The sequence below is a fragment of the Ostrea edulis genome, chromosome 3, assembly GCF_947568905.1.
Source record: "Ostrea edulis chromosome 3, xbOstEdul1.1, whole genome shotgun sequence".
Classification (NCBI taxonomy): Eukaryota; Metazoa; Mollusca; class Bivalvia; order Ostreida; family Ostreidae; genus Ostrea; species Ostrea edulis.
The window spans coordinates 53,474,647-53,501,546 of NC_079166.1; the positions used below are offsets into that span (position 1 = coordinate 53,474,647).

The following is a 26,900-nucleotide window of genomic DNA, read 5'->3' on the forward strand; positions in this document are numbered from 1 at the left end:
GAGTTAAATTCAGCCAGTTTCGGTTTGTACATAACGCATGTCACAATCGGTTTATCATAGATCGATCCATTTTCTCAGTTTCCATTTAAATAAATCACCTGCACAAGCTAGGCGGCGCTTCCGGGCTATTCGTGGAATTTTAAGGTTTGGCGAATGCCGATATTGTACATGTACAAAAGAGGAATTTGGTGATTATCAGAAAAGCATAAAATTTGGATTTCCATACGAACTCGAACGTTACCTGGAGATTTAGGTATATATATATATATATATATATATTGTGCAATATAAGGAACTGAAAACACCGTGATCGTCTCAGTTAAGACACTTTGTCAATGACTGGAGACAGTAGATAACAATGGTACATGTTCTACATGTAAGTAATTATTCTGGACAATCAAATGCTGCATAATATTATTAGTTACAGCATAATAGTTTAAAAATAGGTATTTCAGAAAAAAAAAATCAAATTGCACTTTCGCTTTATGTTCCAATAAAAGTATACAGGTAAAACCAATAATTATACGGAACCCTATTCTTGCCAATTTGTTGAGTGAGAAATGTAGTAAACTACAAACATATTGGATAACTCTGTCATAATGGATTTGCTTATACTGTGAACATTCAAAAGCATAAGGGACTACTACCATCCGAATAAAAAAACCCCCAAAACAAACAAACTTCCTACTCGATGACATTTTCCCGTTTGAAGCATAGTCCATCTTAATTGTTTTTTTTTTTTTTTTTTAGCTCATCTGAGCTGAAAGCTCAACTGAGCTTTTCTGATAACTTTTTGTCTGTCGTCTGTTCGTCCGTTCATCGGTCTGTGAACTTTTCACATTTTCGTCTTCTTCTCCAGAACCACTGGGCAAATTTCCAACTTTGTACAAATCACTCTTGAGTGAGGGGGATCAAAATTGTTTTAATGAAGGACCACGACCCCTTAAAGGGGAGATATTCCCCAAAATGTAAAAATAGGGTGGGGTCATTTGAAAAACTTCTCAAGAATCACTGGACCAGAAAAGTTTGAAATTTACACGGAAACTTCCTCACATAGTGCAGATTCAAGTTTGGAAATAGGATACAATTATTTGACGTACACGTAAGATGATCATACAAGATACTCATTGCATTTGAAATATTCTATATAGAGCACGGAAATAGCAATGAACTCTTAAATATACATAACTACCCTAAGTGAAGAAATATCTCATATAAAGCACAGAAAATCTCGTGGATACTTTTTGTAACACATGGATTTGAAATTATATCATTTGGAATCTTTGGTAATAATGGCATGCATTTCAAAATTGATTTACACTTTTTGGTACCCAGCTGTTGCTTTTCTTTTCATGAATTAAAACCTTTAAAAAGTATAGTGTAGTACAGGTATGTCAAATTCAAAATATCATTATATCTACAACCATACAATTCTTATGCCTGTTTGTAATGTATGTATCGTCGACTGACCAGTTTCGGTGACCTTAATGATAAACCGCGATTTTCTCATTAATCACTTGGATTAATAAAGTAATTAAATTCCCTTACTTTCATCCAAAAATTCCAACTCCATTGGTACGTTAATTGAATATATTTTCGTAACAAAAAACATGTCACTTTGTGGTCCTAAAACGGCGACGTCATCCATTTCGGTGACCATTGTTGATATAAGTTTGTCAAAAGTTTGTAACTGTTAAAACGTATATACAGGAGGAATGTGCAACTAAACGTCAATGAATAAAATAACATAGTGTAGAATTCTAGACTTTTGGTATACTTTATATCAATTTGAAAGTTTGCTTGAAAAAGTAATAAGTAAATGGGCTTATTTTTGGGGTGCTCGTGTTGATTGTTTGCATACTCTCCTTCTAGTGGTTCATTTTCGGGAAAAAAAATGAAGACGTACTCTATATATGTTTGCAAACACTACGGCGAAATTGATGGCACAATCTACAACCGGAAACGACAACGCGAACACGTAAACAAAAGGTCAACGATTCTGGTCAGTCACCGAAATAGGGCAGTCGACGATATATATGGGACAAAATGTTAGAAGATAATTTACAAATACGTTTCATGATATTTGAATTTCTAGAATGTTTTGACAGATTTATTGCAAACACAAAACTGTGATAAGAACATTAATTTCATTTCGTGTTCCTGATCAAGATATAGGGCTCACGGTGGGTGTGAACGGTCAACAGGGGATGCTTACTCCTTCTAGGCACCTGATCCCACCTGTGATATATCCAGGGGTCCGTGTTTGCCCAACTCTATTTTGTATTGGTTTTCGGAGTTCTGAAATTGATCACTGTTCGTTATTTTCGCTTGTCTTAACACATAGTAACACAAAAATCATATATACCACTTGTATCAATATCATTTTGTGTATGGAAGTAAAAAAACCAAACAAACCAAGTCAAATGTAAAACATTTGAATATTTGGATAAACAGTTTTATGTTAGAGTCGCAAACCATGTAATGTTTGCCTGCTGCAGCCATTTTTCTTTTTATCTTCGTGCATTGCCATCAGAAGCGTCCCCCGTCTCTCTAGTAACACACGACAGGGCCTGTAAAATATTAATCCTAAGCACTGGGAGTGGGATTGAGGTCAGATGAACAGTCTGACTACTCGATACATGCGAAAGGTTTCCCCATCAGTATTGTTTCACAAATCAAGACCTCTGGGGGACACCGCGCAGCATCATGCCGTGTATTAGAGTAGATGATTCCTTACAGCCATTGTCTGAGGGCTGAGAATGGAATGACTAACTTTGCACAGATACCTTTATGCAGTTTAGGGATTTAAATGATGTAATGTTGGTCATCTTAGTCCAAATCTGTTCCTCCTCATACCAACAAGGACTTGACCAATCTCAAAATTGTTGCAACCACCGTGGGATTTGCCATTTACAGGTCAAACAAATCCCAAACCTTCATGTAAGTTTAATTTACGCAGGATGGGGACTTATCCCGGGATAACACACGGTTAACAGTATGATTTACCTAGGATGGATAATTATCCCGGAATAACACACGGTTAACAGTATGATTTACACAGGATGGAGAATTATCCTGGAATAACACACGGTTAACAGTATGACTTACGCAGGATGGAGAGACTTATCCCGGTGTAACACACGGTTAACAGTATGACTTTACAGATCTTTTAAGAGTTTAAACTGGTTTGACGAGGTATATTTTCTATTGTTTCCGTAGACATTTGTCTCCATGCTGCTCTTTTAAAGGCATTATTAACACTCCCACACACTTCACTGATCAGACATTGAGTTGTACAGAAATGTGCAACTTACACGACCTTGACTGTGGTCTTTCATGATGTTTCTATCTGCTGGAATGAATTCTGGTGACTCAACTGCAGATGACTCTCCATGGGAAATGACAACAGGAAATTCACCCGGATGTCGTAGGACGAAAAGATGTTGATTCTTCGCAGATTTAAAATTTATACATGTATTTGAGTTTCATATAGAAAATGAACTTTGCTACAGGCGTGCATTTGCTTTCTTTGTTACAAAGCAGTAAAATGAAATGTACATGTATAATGAATATCTCAAAAATGTTCACAACCAACAGATCTATACTTATCGTAAAAATTCTTGCATGATTTCTTACTGTTTTGTTAAATATAATAGTATGTAGTTCAAAATCTGTTCGTAATTTGTAGCAGATAGCAGCATTATACAAATCTTTTAAAAAATCTCTATAGTGTAGTGCCACGCAATGAAATAAAATATTGATATATTGCAGTTACTTGTCCACAAACAAGAAAAATGGACCCGTATCCCTTCCTATCCATTTTTCTTCATGTGAGCATTTTGGTAAAAGAGATAGTAAGTATTATTTTAGAATGCTGAGAATTGAAGTTCACATTTTTTGCATTATTTGTTTTTCTTTATGAGAAATCGATCATGTTTTACCTTTGACATGAAGTATCCGAAAGCACTAACATGTCCAGCGACCATACCAACTGTGACGTACGTTGGAAAATGCCCCTCTAATGAGAAGGAATGGAAAATAGCGGCTGAGGAGAAAAGGTGCGATAAACTGGCGAAATATCAGAACTGCTCGTCTCCAGAAGATTTCGTCTACCACTGTATATTAAACAAAGAAGCAACAAAGCTTATAGAAGTTTGTGCTCCAACATGGTATATGTCAGGTTTGTTATCTGATTTTACATTATCATAGATAGCCGATACAGACCAGCAAATATCCTGTCTTTGAACGTTCACACTGTGGGTATATCAGTTTCAATACAGAGTTCCACAGAGTACGGAAGTAGGCCCTTCTTTTCTCTTTACCACGTGTGTTCCACATAGACTTGCACACATTTATAATTTTACTGATACTGCCCTATACTTAAAGGGGCATGCACACGATTTGAGCTGAACATTTTTTCAATTTACAATTGAACAGTTAAATAGTTTCTCGTGTTTAACATAAATCATTTTGCTTTAAACATGCTATTTTCTATTAAGTAATCTATATGTAAACAAAAAGATGCCATGAGCCTTGTTTACATAACAAAGAATTGGGAGTGTTGTATTTCACTTGTAACTCAAAAATTGATATTCAAATTTGGTTGACCATCAGAAATACTTTAGTTAAGCATTGTAAACAACAAAAATGGAAAAATAAAATTTTCCCCTCAATCGTGTCCATGTCCCTTTAAAGACAAAAGGAGAGAGAAATGAATGCATCAATTTACTGATACTGCCCTATACTTACAGACAAAAGGAGAGAGAGAAAAATATAGCATTTTACTTATACTAATACTACCCTATACTTACAGACAAAAGGAGAGAGAGAGATGAATCATGTTTCTTTGAATCCTATCATTTTCTGTCATTTGGCGTTGCTCTGTCATATATGGTATTTATGACATTGTCTTGACAGAAAGAATTTCCCTAAAATTTGATTATCATTTGTAATATACTCTGTGTAATTTGAAATCTAAAATGTACTACCTGTATAAATATAGAAGTCTAGCTATTGATCTTTACTTTTTGACAGGTTACTGTGCACGCTTCAGCATTACAGATGAGAGAATTGTCAATCAGCCAGGGCTGGACTGTACACAGTTTAATCCTCCCTGTCCTACAAGATTTCTGTCCAATTCATCTGCTAAGTGTATTGAATTTGTTTTAGGAAATCCATTACTCCAAAATAATTTCCTAGCGTATAAGAACAGTAATATCTTATCTACGACCATTATTTTATTGCCTAGATCGGTGTAAATATATTCTCACACTGATGATCTGTGTTACAGTTGTGTTGCATTCTAGTAAGACAGTAATATACTCTTAAGTGTTATGGATAAAACAAAGTACATGTGTTGTTTAGAATGCAAGCATACATGTGATGGTATGCGTCTTTAACATTATTATTGTGATACTACTACCACAGATCAGACGTGTTACAGCAAAATATCATCACCATCTCCACAAAAATCAGCTCCACAAGGGTAAGTAACCATCACCACCTCCACAAAAATCAGCTCGAATAGGGTACGTAACCAGTTAATTTGGAATCAATAAAGATTTTACAATCATTTACAAGAAAAAATCCAAAGTTTACAATAATGAGAAAACGTAAGAGAAAAAAAACCCAAGAGAAAAAAAACCCAACAACATTGTACAGTGCAAAAGTGTTGTCGATAAATGGATTTTATAATCGGTGTGTTTTGTTATGTTCAGTTTGTTTACTAAGTTTTACATACGATCATATTTACAGAACGAATTCACAAGCCAGTTGCAAGTCACTAATTGCATTAATTGTCGTCGTTTGCATAGTGATCCTAATTTTGGTTATAGAGAACATTGTGTGTGTGTTATTATACAAAAAGAAATTATTGACAATAGATAAATGGTGGAAAAGAACAGCACACAGGCAAGGTAAGGATGCACTTTAAAATGTAACGTAATGATTGTAAACACATGTCTGTATCTACTTAACGTAATGATTGTAAACGCACGTCTGTATCTACTTAACGTAATGATTGTAAACACATGTCTGTATCTACTTAACGTAATGATTGTAAACACACGTCTGTATCTACTTAACGTAATGATTGTAAACACACGTCTGTATCTACTTAACGTAATGATTGTAAACACATGTCTGTATCTACTTAAGATGTAACGTAATGATTGTAAACACATGTCTGTATCTACTTAACGTAATGATTGTAAACACACGTCTGTATCTACTTAACGTAATGATTGTAAACACATGTCTGTATCTACTTAACGTAATGATTGTAAACACACGTCTGTATCTACTTAACGTAATGATTGTAAACACACGTCTGTGTCTACTTAAGATGTAACGTAATGATTGTAAACACATGTCTGTGTCTACTTAAGATGTAACGTAATGATTGTAAACACACGTCTGTGTTTACTTAAGATGTAACGTAATGATTGTAAACACATGTCTGTATCTACTTAAGATGTAACGTAATGATTGTAAACACACGTCTGTATCTACTTAAGATGTAACATAATGATTGTAAACACACGTCTGTATCTACTTAAGATGTAACGTAATGATTGTAAACACACGTCTGTATCTACTTAACGTAATGATTGTAAACACACGTCTGTGTCTACTTAAGATGTAACATAATGATTGTAAACACACGTCTGTATCTACTTAACGTAATGATTGTAAACACACGTCTGTATCTACTTAAGATGTAACATAATGATTGTAAACACACGTCTGTATCTACTTAACGTAAGGATTGTAAACACACGTCTGTATCTACTTAACGCAATGATTGTAAACACACGTCTGTGTCTACTTAAGATGTAACATAATGATTGTAAACACACGTCTGTATCTACTTAACGTAATGATTGTAAACACACGTCTGTATCTACTTAAGATGTAACATAATGATTGTAAACACACGTCTGTATCTACTTAACGTAAGGATTGTAAACACACGTCTGTATCTACTTAACGCAATGATTGTAAACACACGTCTGTATCTACTTAAGATGTAACGTAATGATTGTAAACACACGTCTGTATCTACTTAAGATGTAACATAATGATTGTAAACACACGTCTGTATCTACTTAAGATGTAACGTAATGATTGTAAACACACGTCTGTATCTACTTAACATAATGATTGTAAACACACATCTGTATCTACTTAACGTAATGATTGTAAATGCACATCTGTATCTACTTAAGATCTAACGTAATGATTGTAAATACACATCTGTATCTACTTAACGTAATGATTGTAAACACACGTCTGTATCTATTTAAGATGTAACATAATGATTGTAAACGCACGTCTGTATCTACTTAACGTAATGATTGAAAACACACGTCTGTATCTACTTAACGTAATGATTGTAAACACACGTCTGTATCTACTTAAGATGTAACGTAATGATTGTAAACACACGTCTGTATCTACTTAACGTAATGATTGTAAATACACGTCTGTATCTACTTAACGTAATGATTGTAAACACACGTCTGTATCTACTTAACGTAATGATTGTAAATACACGTCTGTATCTACTTAAGATGTAACGTAATGATTGTAAACACACGTCTGTGTCTACTTAAGATGTAACGTAATGATTGTAAATACACGTCTGTATCTACTTAAGATGTAACGTAATGATTGTAAACACACGTCTGTATCTACTTAACGTAAGGATTGTAAACACACGTCTGTATCTACTTAACGTAAGGATTGTAAACACACGTCTGTATCTACTTAACGTAATGATTGTAAACACACGTCTGTATCTACTTAACGTAATGATTGTAAACACATGTCTGTATCTACTTAACGTAATGATTGTAAACACACGTCTGTATCTACTTAACGTAATGATTGTAAACACACGTCTGTGTCTACTTAAGATGTAACGTAATGATTGTAAACACATGTCTGTGTCTACTTAAGATGTAACGTAATGATTGTAAACACACGTCTGTGTCTACTTAAGATGTAATGTAATGATTGTAAACACATGTCTGTATCTACTTAAGATGTAACGTAATGATTGTAAACACACGTCTGTATCTACTTAAGATGTAACATAATGATTGTAAACACACGTCTGTATCTACTTAAGATGTAACGTAATGATTGTAAACACACGTCTGTATCTACTTAACGTAATGATTGTAAACACACGTCTGTGTCTACTTAAGATGTAACATAATGATTGTAAACACACGTCTGTATCTACTTAACGTAATGATTGTAAACACACGTCTGTATCTACTTAAGATGTAACATAATGATTGTAAACACACGTCTGTATCTACTTAACGTAAGGATTGTAAACACACGTCTGTATCTACTTAACGTAATGATTGTAAACACACGTCTGTGTCTACTTAAGATGTAACATAATGATTGTAAACACATGTCTGTATCTACTTAACGTAATGATTGTAAACACACGTCTGTGTTTACTTAACGTAATGATTGTAAATACACGTCTGTATCTACTTAAGATGTAACGTAATGATTGTAAACACACGTCTGTATCTACTTAAGATGTAACATAATGATTGTAAACACACGTCTGTATCTACTTAAGATGTAACGTAATGATTGTAAACACACGTCTGTATCTACTTAACATAATGATTCTAAACACACGTCTGTATCTACTTAACATAATGATTGTAAACACACGTCTGTATCTACTTAACGTAATGATTGTAAATGCACATCTGTATCTACTTAAGATCTAACGTAATGATTGTAAATACACATCTGTATCTACTTAACGTAATGATTGTAAACACACGTCTGTATCTATTTAAGATGTAACGTAATGATTGTAAACGCACGTCTGTATCTACTTAACGTAATGATTGAAAACACACGTCTGTATCTACTTAACGTAATGATTGTAAACACACGTCTGTATCTACTTAAGATGTAACGTAATGATTGTAAACACACGTCTGTATCTACTTAACGTAATGATTGTAAATACACGTCTGTATCTACTTAACGTAATGATTGTAAACACACGTCTGTATCTACTTAACGTAATGATTGTAAATACACGTCTGTATCTACTTAAGATGTAACGTAATGATTGTAAACACACGTCTGTGTCTACTTAAGATGTAACGTAATGATTGTAAATACACGTCTGTATCTACTTAAGATGTAACGTAATGATTGTAAACACACGTCTGTATCTACTTAACGTAAGGATTGTAAACACACGTCTGTATCTACTTAACGTAAGGATTGTAAACACACGTCTGTATCTACTTAACGTAATGATTGTAAACACACGTCTGTATCTACTTAAGATGTAACATAATGATTCAAAACACACGTCTGTATCTACTTAACGTAATGATTGTAAACACACGTCTGTGTCTACTTAAGATGTAACGTAATGATTGTAAACACACATCTGTATCTACTTAAGATGTAACATAATGATTGTAAACACACGTCTGTATCTACTTAAGATGTAACGTAATGATTGTAAACACATGTCTGTATCTACTTAAGATGTAACATAATGATTGTAAACACACATCTGTATCTACTTAAGATGTAACGTAATGATTGTAAACACACGTCTGTATCTACTTAACGTAATGATTGTAAACACACGTCTGTATCTACTTAAGATGTAACGTAATGATTGTAAACGCACGTCTGTATCTACTTAAGATGTAACATAATGATTGTAAACACACGTCTGTGTCTACTTAAGATGTAACGTAATGATTGTAAACACATGTCTGTATCTACTTAACGTAATGATTGTAAACGCACGTCTGTGTCTACTTAAGATGTAACGTAATGATTGTAAACACACGTCTGTATCTACTTAACGTAATGATTGTAAACACATGTCTGTATCTACTTAAGATGTAACGTAATGATTGTAAACACACGTCTGTATCTACTTAAGATGTAATGTAATGATTGAAAACACACGTCTGTATCTACTTAACGTAATGATTGTAAACACACGTCTGTGTCTACTTAAGATGTAACATAATGATTGTAAACACACGTCTGTATCTACTTAAGATGTAATGTAATGATTGTAAACACACGTCTGTATCTACTTAACGTAAGGATTGTAAACACACGTCTGTATCTACTTAACGTAAGGATTGTAAACACACGTCTGTGTCTACTTAGATGTAACGTAATGATTGTAAACACATGTCTGTATCTACTTAACGTAATGATTGTAAACACATGTCTGTATCTACTTAACGTAATGATTGTAAACACACGTCTGTATCTACTTAAGATGTAACGTAATGATTGTAAACACACGTCTGTATCTACTTAACGTAAGGATTGTAAACACACGTCTGTATCTACTTAACGTAAGGATTGTAAACACACGTCTGTATCTACTTAACGTAATGATTGTAAACACACGTCTATATCTACTTAACGTAATGATTGTAAACACACGTCTGTGTCTACTTAGATGTAACGTAATGATTGTAAACACATGTCTGTATCTACTTAACGTAATGATTGTAAACACACATCTGTATCTACTTAACGTAATGATTGTAAACACACGTCTGTATCTACTTAAGATGTAACATAATAATTGTAAACACACGTCTGTATCTACTTAACGTAATGATTGTAAACACACGTCTGTATCTACTTAACGTAATGATTGTAAACGCACGTCTGTATCTACTTAACGTAATGATTGTAAACACACGTCTGTATCTACTTAACGTAATGATTGTAAACGCACGTATGTATCTACTTAACGTAATGATTGTAAACACACGTCTGTATCTACTTAACGTAATGATTGTAAATGCACGTCTGTATCTACTTAACGTAATGATTGTAAACACACGTCTGTATCTACTTAAGATGTAACGTAATGATTGTAAACGCACGTCTGTATCTACTTAAGATGTAACGTAATGATTGTAAACGCACGTCTGTATCTACTTAACGTAATGATTGTAAACACATGTCTGTATCTACTTAACGTAATGATTGTAAATGCACGTCTGTATCTACTTAACGTAATGATTGTAAACACACGTCTGTATCTACTTAAGATGTAACGTAATGATTGTAAATGCACGTCTGTATCTACTTAACGTAATGATTGTAAACACATGTCTGTATCTACTTAACATAATGATTGTAAACGCACGTCTGTATCTACTTAACGTAATGATTGTAAACACACGTCTGTATCTACTTAAGATGTAACGTAATGATTGTAAACGCACGTCTGTATCTACTTAACGTAATGATTGTAAACACACGTCTGTATCTACTTAAGATGTAACATAATGATTGTAAACACACGTCTGTATCTACTTAACGTAATGATTGTAAACACACGTCTGTATCTACTTAAGATGTAACATAATGATTGTAAACACACGTCTGTATCTACTTAAGGAGGTGAACTACATTGTCATAATGAGTGACTTCCTTTAGAAACGAATGAAAATGCAAATAGCAGCAATATTTTTATATTCATTTTTAAATTTGATCGCTGGGTAGCTCAGTGGGTTAACGTGTCGACCGCTGATTTGTAGATTGTGGGTTTGAGTCCAGTAGGAGTTTTAATTTTTCTTTCCAGATTACTTTCTACTGAAACTGCATTTATTGAATATACAATTTAAATTTGAAAGTTTTCAATTTCAAAATATTACTGTACATATCCTCCACTTTTCATTCATTTCAAATTTCATCTGATGTGTTCCTCCTTAGCGTTTCTTACAACAGTGATGTTCCTTGTTTTCTTTAAAAAGGATAGAAATTCAAAAACTTGTTTGAATAATACTTTATTATTCATATTAAAGAGAATGCAGGAAGTCCTTCCACTCCCGAGAAAGCTGAATTACTACCAGAAGCATGCAGTCCTAATACTGAGGGTAATACTATTGAAGAATAGTTTTCTTCATAGTACTTGTAGAATTATTTTCAATACAGATTTTGATTAGACAAAATATTCATATAAACATGCTATAAAGTATAAATTACAGTCTTTCAAATTGAAAAGTATTATGTTCGAATTTAAGGTTGCTCATTGCACCAAACTTTTATTTAATGGCTAGTTAAATCACCTCGTAAGATCTATGATTTCATCAATTATTTTTGGTTTGGTTCAAATTTTAAAAAAGTAGCTATATTTCTGAAATTTTGTCATTTCACTTGAAATTCTTTGAAATGAATTTTGCTAACATATCTTTTTTTAAAATGACTTGTTTCTTGAACATTTTAGTCGTAGATTTAAAAAAAATATTAACAATAAACTATTATAATTTTCACAAATATTTTAATCTAAAAAATTATTAGTATTTACACGAACAAGTCTTCTTCACCTTTTTAAAATTAGATATTCATGTCATACATCAAATCAAAGAAAAGTTTGGATTTAAAATCCCTTGTTTGCAAAAAAGCATCTTTTTATCATTTCAGAAGAAAATTTTTGTTGTAACAATTCACGTAAAATAATTCTAAGCTTGTATCACTCTTTCGATGGTGAACTCGTGTTTCATACAAGGTGCTTAAACGAGCCATTAAACAAGATTATTATGTAATGGGCCACCTTAAAGAAACTACAGACGTCCTAAATATCCTGATGGGGGATGTGATTGATATTCAACAAAACAGGTACATGTAAATATGTTTTAAATCATCAGGTAGAAGACAGACTATTGAAATAAACATAAGATGGGCAAAGCCTCATGCCTTGTGTCGAAGACCATCAATCGGTGAATAAGACTGAGACTTGTAATTTTTAGATTGACTGGGATGTTATAAATGCAAAATCTACAAATAGACAGATACAATTGTACATATTCAATAAAATGCAATGTATGACATGATAACGATTTCCTGTTTAAAAAAATTAACAAATCATAAATGAGATAAGGGCGGGATTACGTCCATGCTGTCTGGTAATATCGACCAATGGTTTGTCAATGATAATCCTTTGTTTCTCCGGCATTTAGAAAGTCGTGCTTACATCATGTTTATATCACAAAGAGGATTGATTCATTTGTCCCAGAAAGTTATTCAGGGTATAAATAAATTATATTGTTTTATTTTATGAGATAAGGGGCGAGAAAAGATTGATGTCGGATAAAAATGTAAATTCATTTAGTTAAGGGGGGAGGGGGTAAAAAGTTTCTGTCATTCGACATCGATTACACTTTAGTGGAAAAGGGGGAAAGCACATAATAATGTTACATTTCAATGAGCATCCAATAGTGTTAATATGTAAAACTTATACAGTACCAATTTTGATGCACCAGATGCGCATTTCGACAAATTATGTCTCTTCAGTGATGCTTTCATTTGTGAACAAACAGTAGAAAAGGTAGACAGAGTGTTATTTATACTCGTATGTTTATAGTTTTTACTTGTGTATAGTCTAGTTTCAACATTCATCATATATAGTTTAAAGAGGAGTCTTGGTGTAAACTATGTGGATTTAGTTTTTTGTCAGACATTGAACTTTTGATATCGCCCCTACATATACAGGGAATAAATGAAGAGATTTATATTCAGTGATGCATAATTGGTGGGAGCTTGGAATATATTTTGGATCACACCACATTATCATTATTATTGATCAATCCTTCAAATTTCAAATAACAGCATCTCTTTTAATTGGTAAATTACTTTAAAGTGCATTACATTATTGCTAAACAAACAAATGAAAAATAATGAAGACAAAAAAAAAAAAACAAAAACAACAACCACCAACCAAATGTTGAATTTGGAAAAGAGAAATGTGGTAAACCGGTGTTAAAACAGGTAAATATTTATCAACATATAGAAGAATGGACACGACTTGAGGTTATAGAAGAATGAACATGATATGAGCTGAAAATGTATTTCTAATCGTCAGCAAAAACTGAATGTCAGTTGTCGAGGTACATAGGAGATACAGAGCTCACAATTACAACACTCGTGCATGTTTTGTTTGCACAGGTTAGATATACATGTACTGATAAAAGTTTTGTTTACATAGGTTAGATATACTGGTAAAAGTTTTATTTACACAGGTTAGATATACTGGTAAAAGGTTTGTTTATACAGGTTAGATATACTGGTAAAAGTTTTGTTTACACAGGTTAGATATACTGGTAAAAGTTTTGTTTACACAGGTTAGATATACACTGTACTGGTAAAAGTTTTGTTTAAAGTATTTTTTAATTTACAAGTTAATTCTGAACACAATTAAAAAGTTTCTGTGTTTATCATAACGCATGCTATTTTCTATGAAAGAATCTATATGTAAACAAAAACATGACACGAGCCTTGTTAGAATAACAAAGAATTGTGAGTGTTGTATACATGTATCAACAACTGGTATTCACATTTTGGTTGACCTTTAGAAATACAATAGAAATAAACAATGCAAATGGAAAAAATGAAATTCGAAAATTTTCAGCTCATTTTCTATTCTTTATAGGGATTATGAGATTGATTACTGTTCGTTTTTTTCACTTTTTCATTAGATTCTCTTAAACGCTCTATCGAGTCTGGTCAAAGGGGAATGATCCAAACAATATATTCGGGATGATAAAGGTTATATTACTTACCTTTGCAGAGTTTCATTGCTCGTCCATAGACGTTAAACTTCATACGGTCGTGGTTATGTTAAAGTTGACTCAAATCTAAATTCAATTCCCCACATCCCCAAAGTCATTCACATGTAGAAAATCGTATATAAACACTTACAGTTGTAGAACATTGTATACAAAAACTTTCAGTTGTAGAACACCGTGTACAAAAACTTACAGTTGTAGAACACCGTGTATAAAAGCAATTTTAGCAATGTGTATTCAGAAACAACTTTTTATTCACAATTTTGCTTCATTTTCCCGAGATAGTGAGGCTTGTTGTTTTTAGTATTTCTTCTTTTGTGTGTTTTTGAATACTGAAAACTGAGAAAATACATGTATGCCAATGACTAGCAGGTACATGTATATATTGGGTAACTATTAAATATTGCATGAAAGGTGAACAGTGATCAATCTCAGAATATATAGTTGGGCAAACACGGACCCCTGAACACACCAGAGGTGGGATCAGGTGCCTAAGAGGAGTAAGCATCCCCTGTCGACCGGTCACACCCGCCGTGAGCCCTATATCCTAATCAGGTAAACGATGTTATCCGTAGACAAAATCAGTGTAACAAGAACGGCCCAACAATCGGTATGAAACATGTCAGACAGCATTTGACCCAATGATAGGTTGTATTGATGAACTAAATCGTTATAACGACCATAGAATTTAATTGCGAAATGCTGACTTCAATCCCCTGTACCATCAACTTGTTTGTCAGTAACTTGCCTCGATTTAAAAACTGACCATACGCAGAATAAGCTCTTGCATATCGAATCAGTTGAGATATATAAACACAATATGCAGGTGATAATAGAATATTGCTACATAAATATGGGAAGTTAACGATAGACAAGCTGAAATCATCCTGCTTGTCATACAGTTGAGTTGTCAGTTTGCCTTTAATGTCTACTTTCAATAAAATATCTAAGTATGAAGCAGAAGAGGACGACTCTGAGGTGTCTTTTATTTCGGGCTCACATGGATATATCGAATCGATATATGAATGATAGTTGTTATTGTTAATAGACAAAACGTCGTCGATATATCTAAATGTTGAATTGAAGGCCAAAGTAGGAGATTTTTTCTTCTCACGTAAAAGTTTTTGAATAAATTATGCCTCATAGGAATATAGAAACAGGTCAGCTAACGAAAGAGCATAATTCGTGCCCATGGGAATTCCAACAGACTGTTGGAAGACCTGATCACCAAAGACCACGAAGATATTGTCAATGAGGAACTCTAGCATATTTTTTAATTTTAACTTCAGAGTAGTTGTGCGTGGAATCAGAGTGGTGTTTAACAAAGTAATTTTTTGGATGACTGATCACTAGAATATTTCCATTTTCCATGTTTGTTGAAGAAACAACTTTCTATGATGTCAAAATGTCTAGTCTTTAAATTATCGTGAGGAATGGTCGTGTAAAGTGTTGAAAAATGATAGGTTTTGATGTTATTGATTTGGGAAAAGTTTTGCGATTTCAAGTTTACTAAACGTGCTTTCTATTTTTTTAGAATCCACATTTGATTAACACCATTTCTGGCATATGTAGTCGCAAAGTAATATAAATATATGACTGTAGAGTGGAAAGTTATACCATATATAATGATTTGTCTATCGTTCTAGAAAAGAAATGAAAGTCGTACCCAGCATCTGTAACCTAAAATTGCAGGTACACCTAGGATGTATATTTTTATTCATCATTGGGATTATTATGACATACATTTATGCTGGATTTTCAAATTGTATCTGGGTCACTAGTACCACTGTAGAGAAAATGCAGGTTATATACGCATCCGACTCAAGTCTTTACTATAAAAGTATGTCAAGATAAGTCTTCTATTTACCAGTGAACACAACTGAGTTTTATAAAATAAAATATAACTTGTTCATAAATGTTTAACCTGGACAATCATAAAAAACTGACCAACACACAACATCTGGGGCAAACATTGGTTTGAACATGTTTTGGCGTTGGGACCTAAAATTACAAGAGAATGTAACCACATTCATAAACATTAACAAAGTTTGAAAATTATTTTGTAAACGCCCAGAATACAAACATTTAGTACTCGACGCGAGGATAGTGGTTATTACATCAATGTAAAATGGGTCTAGATTATGGATTACAGTAAATGTGTCCATTCCCAAACCCTGCCCCCATCACTGCTGAATCACGTGAATTAAATTATAGAGATAAAATAAAATGCAATTGCTGAGTATATCCCTAGATGAGATTTTCGCGCAAGCGTGGTTTAGGTAGTGCTTATAACAACTTGATAATTGGTTTAAATATGAAAATATGAACGCCGTTGGCGGTTGTGGGTATGTTATATGCTCTTCCCAACTCCGCCATCGTCGGATACCCACGGGTGATCTCGTCTTTAAAAAAACAAGATCACCCGTGGGTATTCGACTATGCAACTCCGCCGCGGTGATCTAAAATATGTTAAAACATAAACCCTCAATCGTGTGAATAATTGCAGTAACAACGACTGCATGTAGATCTCGTGCTCATATACATGTACTTTAGATATACCGCTGATTTTGAATGAAATTTTGACTTCCTATTCAGCTAACTTGATTAACAATAGCGATGTGTTGATTAATGACATCACATTTGTATATTCATTTTCAGAGACTGCAAACGCTGAAGGCGCTCATGATGATCCTGGATTAATATCCATACCCATCGAAGAAAGTAAATTCATATATTACATTTACATTATAGACAGTCTACATGTATCATGTATTAAGTTGTCTTCTATAGAATGATGAGGATATCTTTTGTTTGTTTTAAGGAAATACCCGTAGCTCTACTAATGAAGCAGATGAAAAAGAAAATACAAAGAGGTACACATTAACCCCGTTTTATGAAAGAATTCAATAAATCTCTTAGATTTCCTTGAGTTTTAAATACGAATCGGAGATAAACAAATTTTTTGTACACACATATTGTGCAAGCACAATCATTAACAGAATCATCAACACAATCAAAATGATAAGAGAAAGAAGGGAAATTTACATTACCGTATTTTCTCCTAGCAATTCATTGCAAGAGGGGATATACATGTAGTAGCATGGCTGTTCGCGCGCGCGTGCCCGTGTGTGTGTGTGTGTAAAACACGTGACACTCAGCTTGTAGACACTCTACAGATAACATTTTTGCTCAAATGATTTAATGCTTTGCAATCAAAGCGGAAGAACCCTATTGATTTTAGAGTAAGAAGGACAGAGGTCAAGGTCACAATGGGACTTCAAAGAAAAATGGCAGACACTCCACAGACCACATCTTTTTCTCGATTGATTTGATACTGTACATGTGATTTCTTATTAAGAAAGGAAGAAACCTATTAATTTTGTGGTCTCAAGGTCACTACAGGACCTCATAGAAAGAGCTTTGTAGACACTCTTAACTAGGGGATATGTGTAACCTTGCGGTGCTCCTGTTTGTGATTTGCATCTGTAACATTACTTTTGTAGATTGGCGGATGAAGCTAAAGATGAAAAAATGGATTTCAAAAGACTGTCGGGAAAAAGTGGACAATGTAGTATCAAGGTATGTAGGATAGTGAACTGTTTTATAGGGTATACTGAATATACCATACACTCAGAAAAAGATGTCAGTTCCAGCTTTGAAAGCATTTTAAAAAGCTGAGGGGATATGTTGGTTGTATATTGTTTCACCCATATGAAGAGGTTTTTTGATATCATTGAAAGGATGTGTGCAACATACATTCACGCTTGCCAATATTTGGTCATTGACGTTAAAAGTATAATTTCACAAAGGCTTATTAACATCATCTAAATCTGTTTGGCATGAATGTACACCAGCACAAATGTAAAATGCAAACTATTAAGTTTTTGTCAAGATTTTTCACAGTTCCTCATGGGACTCTCCAGAACTCTTCCTTAATGTGAGCTCTCCCTGAAACTAAGGCTCTAGAATTAAACTTCTCTATGGTGGAAGGCCTACTTTACAGGACCGCCCGAGGGTAAGTCCTGCTTTAGAGCAGCAATTGCCCGGGGGATTTACTGTTTCAGTAGGCCTCCACCAAATAGTAGGTTTCTCACACTCTCACAAGAGGATCCGGGTTAGAATAGGTCGTCAGTACCCCTTGCTTGTTGTAAGAGGCGGCTAAATAGGGCAGTCCTTTGGATGAGACCACAAAAACCAAGGTCCAGTGTCACAACAGGTGTGGCACAGTAAAGATCCTTCCCTGCTCAAAGACCGTAAGCGCCGAGCATATGCATAAATTTTGCAGACTTTCACCGGTAATGGTCACGTTTCAAATGAGTGAACATATCTCGAATGGGACGTTAAAGAATATACAATCAATCGGCTCTCATACTCTATCTCCAGAAAATGTTATTCAGTTGTTAGCTGGTAGTCAATATGCACCTGTTTAGTTATTTCAACTCCACGACATGGCATAGAATCAAAGTATGCAGTAACTTCTCATGTTGGCTGTTTTTTGACCAGGAAGTTTTATGGTATGTTGAGTAGATTGACATCTCATAATGATACTTATCATCCCTCCAGAGTCTGTGGATTATGTAGCTTTTAAAATTGACTGAATTTTCAAAATGAGGATAAATTGTAAAAAGAAAAACATCGCTATTTAACGTTCATTGGTAAGCTTTTGAACCACAGTACGCGGGGTATCTTAAAAACTTTAAGCCTATTTTTCCATACACAGTTACATATGTACATGCATATAAAGTTAATGATTACATAAAGGTAAAACGGCACTCAGTTTTTACATGTACTCCATGAAGGGACTGGAGCAGAAGTTTGGGATGTGGCTTTTCTCGGGTCAAAACTATTTTGAATTAAGAATGGTAAAAATTGACTTTAGGGGTTGAATGAGGAAAACTTGTCCACACGCAGAAAAAATTGCCTATGCTTTTTGGGCCTGCAGCATTGACAAGGTACATTCTGTAGAAAACTATCCACGAATATCAATGTCAGGGCCTCCGTGGCCGAGTGTTTAGAGCATAACGCTCAAAATCACACGGCCTCTCACCTCTGTCGGCGCAGGTTCGAATCCTGATCGTGCTGGTAAGTGAGAAAGTTTCCCAATTTACTTTCGGAAGGTCGGTGGTCTCTTCCCAGGTACTTTGTATCTGGGTTCTCTCTTCCATCAATTAAAACTGGGCGCCACCAGATGACTGAAAAATTGTTGAGTGTGGCAGAAAACATCAATCAATCAAAGTCAAACTTTTCTATTAGCATTCTAAGATACCTGGGCATATATGTGTATACTAACGGTCCTCAAATACACTTGACATTCGAACCCACACTCCCTTCGACCCACCCCTTTTTAATATGCAAGACAAAACTAAAATAATTCCTGAAAAGTCGTGAATTCTATGGCTACTATGCCTACTTTTAGATTACCATTATAATGTTTTGCTTTCATCAACTTTTTAAGGTACAACAGTTTTCTGGTTTAAGAATATAACAATCTTCCAAACAAATCTGTGTCAGCAATGTGATGGTTATCAGTTTGAACTGCATATTCGAAGGAAATATGCACTGAATTGTTAGGTGGTCCCGGGCTTCTTCAGCAGTATTACAGAAGAAGTTGATATAAATAAAAGGATTTAAGACCATAAAAAGAAGCGTTTAATACAGTTTTAATGATTACTAATGCGGGACTTGGACATAATTTGTGGTAAACAAAATTATTAATTACAAAGCAAAGGGAAACACTGTAATAACATGCAGCACAGGGATAACCTGCTCAGTGCATGTCAAGGTGCAGAGTTTTCCTTCCTGGACAGGAATATTGGACGCGAGATATGGTTAAAAAAGACCTTAATAAAGAAAACACATTACAAAATATCGATAATTGACACTGTATACATGTAATTATTGACAAGCTATCAATGATCAGTGAGAATAATTTTGCAAGAGTAGAATTTGTTTGCAGAAATATACGTCAAATCGGCATATAATGGTTACTGTTGTTGGCATTAAGATTGTTGATTTGTTGCTTTCGGTCAGTTGGGCGAACTTCAAGATGAATTTATAACAAGAAAAAAAGTAAATGAATATCGCATTAGCAGATACTTCAAGTCAAATGTCGAGAGGCAGAAAACAATTGCTTATACATGTATGTACATTTCTTTACAAGGTGATGTAGAAACAACATATATCAACAACGACTTAAGGAATGAATCAGTTATTTTTTCGTTGGATGCAGGTATTCCACGAAAAAAGACGGAAAACTGCATCATTGCGCGCAGCGCACGATGCAAAAGTGTCCAGTCTTTTTTTCGTGGTATACCAACGAAAAACTAAATAATTTATTCCTTATCATTTAATATTTTAAAACATTGAGTTTATATCATAAAACATATGATTTGAGTTGAATTAACGATTTTCTCTCGGACTATATTTTATGTCATTTCGAGATGGGCAATCCCATGGGGATCGGGTTAAAATAGGTCCTCAGTACCCCTTGCTTGTCGTAAGAGGTGACTAAATGGGGCAGTCCTTCTGACGAGACACAGCAGGTGTGACACGATAAAGAACCCTCCCTGCTCAAAAGCCGTAAGCGCCGAGCATAGGCCTAAAATTTTCAGCCCTTTACCGACAGTGATAACGTCTCCATATGAGTGAAAAATTCTCGAGAGGGACGTTAAACTGTACAATCAATCAATCGACATAGTAATTTGTGAATACACAACTTTAAAACCTTCAACTAAACCCGTTAATGGCGGCTTCCACGAACTGTAGTTTACTGTTGAGCAAATGGGTTTCTTGTGGACTGAAGAATGTAGTTTTAAAATGATGAGTTAGAAATAAGTCCTAGAGATAGAAAATTGCTGGAATTTGTTGAGTGGAAAAGTGCAAAGTTCGATGCCGGTACTACCGCAAACGCGGGACACGTGCATGATCATGACTTGGGATGCCAGGTTGAGGGTTGTCACGGCTTCCAGGTGGACATTTGAATGTTACAGAGGGTTTTTCGAGTTTTATCAGTGAATTCCTAAGGCAGTGACAGCTGCTGTAACGTCGTACGGAAGCCTTGTTTCGGTGCCCACTCATAAACATATTACAGATGACTCTCGATAACTCGAAGTTCAAGGGACCTTCATAAAACTTCGAGAAATCGAGAGTTCGAAATTTGGAAATTGAAATTCCGCCGGTATGGTTAAGATTTTACAATAACCTGCAATGTTTATCACAAGATCATATGGTATCGTTTTGACATGTTTTCCTTCATATTCGTCAGGTAGTTAATTTGATATCAAAATTAAAAAAACCCCACTTATTTTGCATTGATAAAACATTTTAAAGTTTATGTATTTATTTGTTCTTTACTACCGCACACTAAACAAAGCACAATGTTTTGCTTTTCCCAAAGCAAAAATTATAACGAACGAGTAAATCAATGTTTTAGAGTAACTTTACACAAAGAACAAACTAGAGAAATTTAACAGTCTGTAGATCCTACATTAAGTATAAAACTTACTTTCTCGTTGTCACGTCAAAACAAGATATAGCTTTTATTCCTAGTCGAATTGTATATAGATTTAATCATCACGACACAAAACCCCAATTAGTCAATTATATACTCCACAAAGAAGCACGGGCGATGTTTCAACTATGTAAACACCTAATTACCCCTCCGGCATTCAACAAAATCCAATTACGGCCCAAGCGGAAATTATTACACGCTTGGGTAACGGTGGGTATACGCTTCCACCACTTCGTGAGATCGAGAATGAAAACCAATGAAATGTGTTTTACGGGACCTAACTTCACTTCGAGAGATCGATCGTAAATTTGCTTTGTTATACAGAAAAAAAAATCGGGACCATGATTTCACTTCGAGAGATCGAAGTTCGAATCATCGAGAGTCACCTGTATGCCGGAGTTTGAAACCATAGTCGTCAAGGGCTACGATATTGCAGTATCTCTGATGCAATGGGCGGTGTATCTGGCATTTGGGTTTGTGACATGAGAGAAGTTGTCGCAAGGTGCAAAATGGATTATTGTCATCCCCGGTTGAAAAAATTTGACTCTCAGCCACGGAATTGCAGAACCAGATGTGTGTTATTTGGGGGGGGGGGGGGTGTCTTCAAATAGCCATGTTTATTTGATTTTGCATAATTAGTTATTATTTATATTTTATATTTGTTTTTGTTGCGTAAATTTATATAGATCGATAAAATGGTAAAGTTTTTCTGTTCAGGATTCCCTATCTATAAATAGATCTATAAATACGAAGCATCCAGAGGAATCCGAAAATAGTTCCAGCAATTTATTTTTCGTTGGATGAAATATTTCAATAATTTGTCAATTAATGAAAAAGCGTGTAACATGTAAAACAAGAGGTACTGTGAGCAATGCTCACTAAGAATACCCCCCGCTTACCCCAATCTCTCAAAGGGTGTTGGTAATAGGTATAAACTACCTCTTTTCTGAGTGTAAAAAACAAATGGCATGACAAACCGAACCATATTGCTACTTCGATGTCCAGTGCGCATGACCTTTGACCCCAAAATCGATAGGGAACATCTTCATCCCATGGGTAGTCCATATGTATGATATGGTGACTGTAGGTGGAAAGGATAACGCTTTAGAGCCCGGAAACCATATTGCTACTTCAATGTCCAGTGCGCTTGACCTTTGACCTTTTTACGCCAAAATCAATAGGGAATATCTTCATCCCATGGGTAGTCCATATATATGATATGGTGACGGTAGATGGAAAGGATAATGCTTTAGAGCCCGGAAACCATTGCGTCTACAGACAGACTGACGGACGGACAGACAGACGGACAACCCGATTCCAGTATACCCCCCCCCCCCCCACAACTTGTTGCGGGGGTATAATTAAATGAGATTAAAATTTACTTGAAACGCAGCAATTTTAAGGTTACCCGTATTATACATATATACTAAAGTCTACTACAGTATTACTATCTTAGTAACAATGACACTTCACACATCTGCTATTTTGTCGCCGGAATCCATGCTGCTACGTAGTTAGATGACCCTGTATTTCTACATCCCAAACTTCCTCCAATAAATCGCTTTGGCGTAAGGGAAAGATGTCAAAGCCTTGAAATATAAAGTGATTACTGCGGTAAAGCGTCGGGTAGCTGTGACAGATCTGTGTGTAAAACTGCCTTTCAGACTTTAATATTTTTAAGTCAAAATCATCATGCACAAGGTGACTCATATCATGATATTTGAATTTTTGTAATGAGCTATTCATGTACATTATATCGAAATCCTAACCAACGTTGTTTTCGGTACATTAATATATAATCATTAGTTATGTTTTTTTGCAGAATTTGAAAACAATTTCGGACTTGAAAGAGAACTTGTCCAAAATATTTAAGGTAGACACAAACTCACTCTGGATAGTTGAAAAAGAAATGGGAGTTATCTATGATGATGACAGAGATTTTGCGGATTTGAAAAAGCACCAAAATACCATAGAAGTAGTTATTGGAAACTCCGACAGAACTGTACAAGAGCCCGAATGTGACGTCATATCCAAGAAGTCTATATTTTCCAGAAGATGCGAAATGAACTGCGCTCATCTAACAAGTAAAATATTCTGCATACGATACTTTAATTCTGCCATAGACAAGACGAAGTCCACAGATAGTTAACCGCCTTTTAATGTTGCACAGGTGCAAGTGAAAGTGAATGTGGTTACAAACAAAACAAAACAATCATAAGTTCACAATCATGACACACATCGATATATAATGTATACAAAAGAGCTCCATACTTTATTATATAATTAACTCGTACATAATTATGTAATTCGTATGTAAAGAGAATGTTTTGTAAGTTGATTCAAACATATGACAGGACAACTTTAATCCTGATAAAAATCATATATTCAAACAAATTCAAAGAAAAGTACTTAAAAGTACTTTACCTTTAAGAGTTTCAAATATCTTGAATACATTTTATTAAACGAAACATTTAGCTACAGTTTTAAGTTCAAAATCGATCAATTTGCCTTTTTTGGTCACCTGAGTTTCTTAAGTGACCTACTGCCGTTGGTCTTCGTGCGTTGTCCATCGTCCGTTAACAATTTACAATTTTAACTTCGTCTTGAAAACTATAAGGCCAATTGTTACCAATTTTTGTGAAGCATCACTAGCATAAGATGAGAACAAGTTGTGAAATATATTACCCTACTACCCTTGGGGGCCTCATAGGCGGGTTGGGTCAAATATGGTTTTAGAAAGCCATATTTTTGAAAATCTTCTTCTCTAGTGTCACACATGTGGGAGAAAAACTAAATCCAAGAAACCATTTAAATCAAATGATTGTGAAATCCATGCCCCCTGGGTCAGGGGTTCAGACCCTGGGGTGTGGCCATTATTGCCATATAGTTGAAATGTATTAAATCTTAGAAAATATCCGATATATATTTGAGAAAATCTAAATGCATGATTATGATGTCCATGAAACGCTCTACCTAAATTGTGAAATTCATGGATCCTGGGTCAGGGGTTCATGCCCTTGGGCAGTACCAATATGAATCTATAATTAAAATGTATTAAATCGTTTCTACTGCCATATATATTTGATAAAAACTAAATGCATGATTATGATGTCCATGAAACTAATGTGACCACATAGTGAAATACATATATGTATATAGAAATATTGAGGGAATGTGAAAATGATTTATATGCTTCAAATTTCCATTTATCCCTCTTCTGTAATTGGAAAGGAATTCTATGTATTTTATAAGATCCTAAACATGGACACAAAAGACTCAATATTGGGGCTTATCATATAGCTAATAATATAATTATAAAAGTATAAAATCTGCGTAAAATCTGAGAATGTTAGCGTTCAATATCCTGAGAATTTATTGAACACTAACTTTGCATTGCGTAAATTGTATGCGCCCGAAACATTCCGAGCGTTCAATATTGACGTTACCGTAACGACGTAAACAAGCCAAAATGGCAGATGACGGCCCTCCGAATCTGACAGAGCCGGTATTTGATATTTACTTAAGTGAAATGTTTTACTGTATATGAATTATGATGTTCCCATTCACAAAATCGGCTTGCTTCATGCATTAACGACGAGTTGAATATTGAACAGTTAAGAAATGCATGCTGATATTGCACACCTTCAGCTTAGATGCCAATATTGACGAATTCTCGTCTATTTTGGAGTATTTTGAGTGAAAAAGGATATAATTTAACAACTGAATAATTTAGCTATATAATAAAAGGGTTATTGAACTTGTATAGGTGAATATTGACACTAATTGGCTGTCAAAATGCACTCGCAAGCTCGTGAATTTTCACAGCCAACTTGTGCCAATATTCACCAATATAAGTTCAATAACCCTATATTATATGAAAATATGAGACTCCCTGTATGGAATAAGATACTCAGGTGACCGTCAAGGCCCACCGGCCTCTTGTAATATAGAGCACAATTTGAAATAAAACTGAATTTATCAATTTGTCTTTCATAAAAAAAAAACAACCCAGCATTACATATGAAAGTATGAATATATAAGAATTGAATATTAAAAAAGTTTTTATTGCTTTTTAGCTCCTGATACCCTCTTTGCCCACACTAGAAGCTCGTTGAAGTCTGGGAGTGTAAGCGTGCAATGTCCAGAGTGTAAAGGAAAGTGGGGAATGGAAGAACTTATTGAGAAGTGCGCTATGTCAGACGACGAAACAATATTTTTCACGCAGCTAGTTAAATTGAATAAAGCGACCAAGGAGATGGTCGATAAACGGCGACACGTATAACCAATCTGACTTTTTCTCGATTTTACATTTGATCAAAATATTTGAAATAAGATGAATGATACCTGTTCATTAAACACATTTTTTCTTGTTGTCACTGGTCAACATGAAAGACTTACTCCTCCTAAGCACCTACAGTTATGTTCTCAAAACTTTCTAAAGATATGTCGTAAGATATGTCCTAAGATATAACTTAGGAAAAAAGTTAGGAACATTCTAAGATCAACTTAGAACACGTCTTAGGATGTATCTCGACATCTTAGGAAACTCTTCAGCCAGGACTTCCTCACTACTTAGGAACATTCTTATTCCTTTACATGTATTCATACACATTATATCCGTGACACATTTCTGAGTATAAACAAATAAAATCTAGACTCACACGGCTAGAGAAAAGAAAGACATCATTTATCTATATAAATATTCTTAATATAGACACGGTACATTCAATATAAACTAAGCATTTATTAAATCATTTACTAATTTAAATAAGATA

The 26,900-nt window shown here is 34.5% G+C and overlaps 1 protein-coding gene across 6 annotated transcripts; it reads left to right on the forward strand.

The window, feature by feature from the left end:
- LOC125676430 (uncharacterized) lies at positions 1 to 26,497 on the forward strand. Of its 6 annotated transcripts, none has more exons than XM_048914293.2 (12): positions 1 to 253; positions 3,772 to 3,854; positions 3,955 to 4,180; positions 5,035 to 5,151; positions 5,428 to 5,485; positions 5,755 to 5,915; positions 11,856 to 11,927; positions 17,274 to 17,336; positions 17,437 to 17,488; positions 18,119 to 18,194; positions 23,948 to 24,209; positions 26,202 to 26,497. In XM_048914293.2, the coding sequence occupies exons 2-12, from the start codon at positions 3,795 to 3,797 to the stop codon at positions 26,405 to 26,407; spliced, it is 1,353 nt and encodes a 450-aa protein (XP_048770250.2). In that variant the 5' UTR covers positions 1 to 253; positions 3,772 to 3,794; the 3' UTR covers positions 26,408 to 26,497. The 6 variants fall into 6 exon arrangements, with proteins under 6 accessions (XP_048770250.2, XP_056014105.1, XP_056014106.1 ...); XM_056158130.1 differs by having other exon boundaries at positions 23,999 to 24,209; XM_056158129.1 differs by lacking the exon at positions 1 to 253 and adding an exon at positions 281 to 376.
- The last annotated feature ends 403 nt before the right edge of the window (positions 26,498 to 26,900 follow it).

Bases quoted from the DNA above. Each gene is read 5' to 3' on its own strand.
- LOC125676430 (XM_048914293.2), top strand. From the start codon at position 3,795: ATGGACCCGTATCCCTTCCTATCCATTTTTCTTCATGTGAGCATTTTG. The intron at 5,916-11,855 runs GTAAGGATGCAC...TTCATATTAAAG, and splicing joins AAGAACAGCACACAGGCAAG to AGAATGCAGGAAGTCCTTCC. The intron at 17,489-18,118 runs GTACACATTAAC...TTACTTTTGTAG, and splicing joins GAAAAAGAAAATACAAAGAG to ATTGGCGGATGAAGCTAAAG.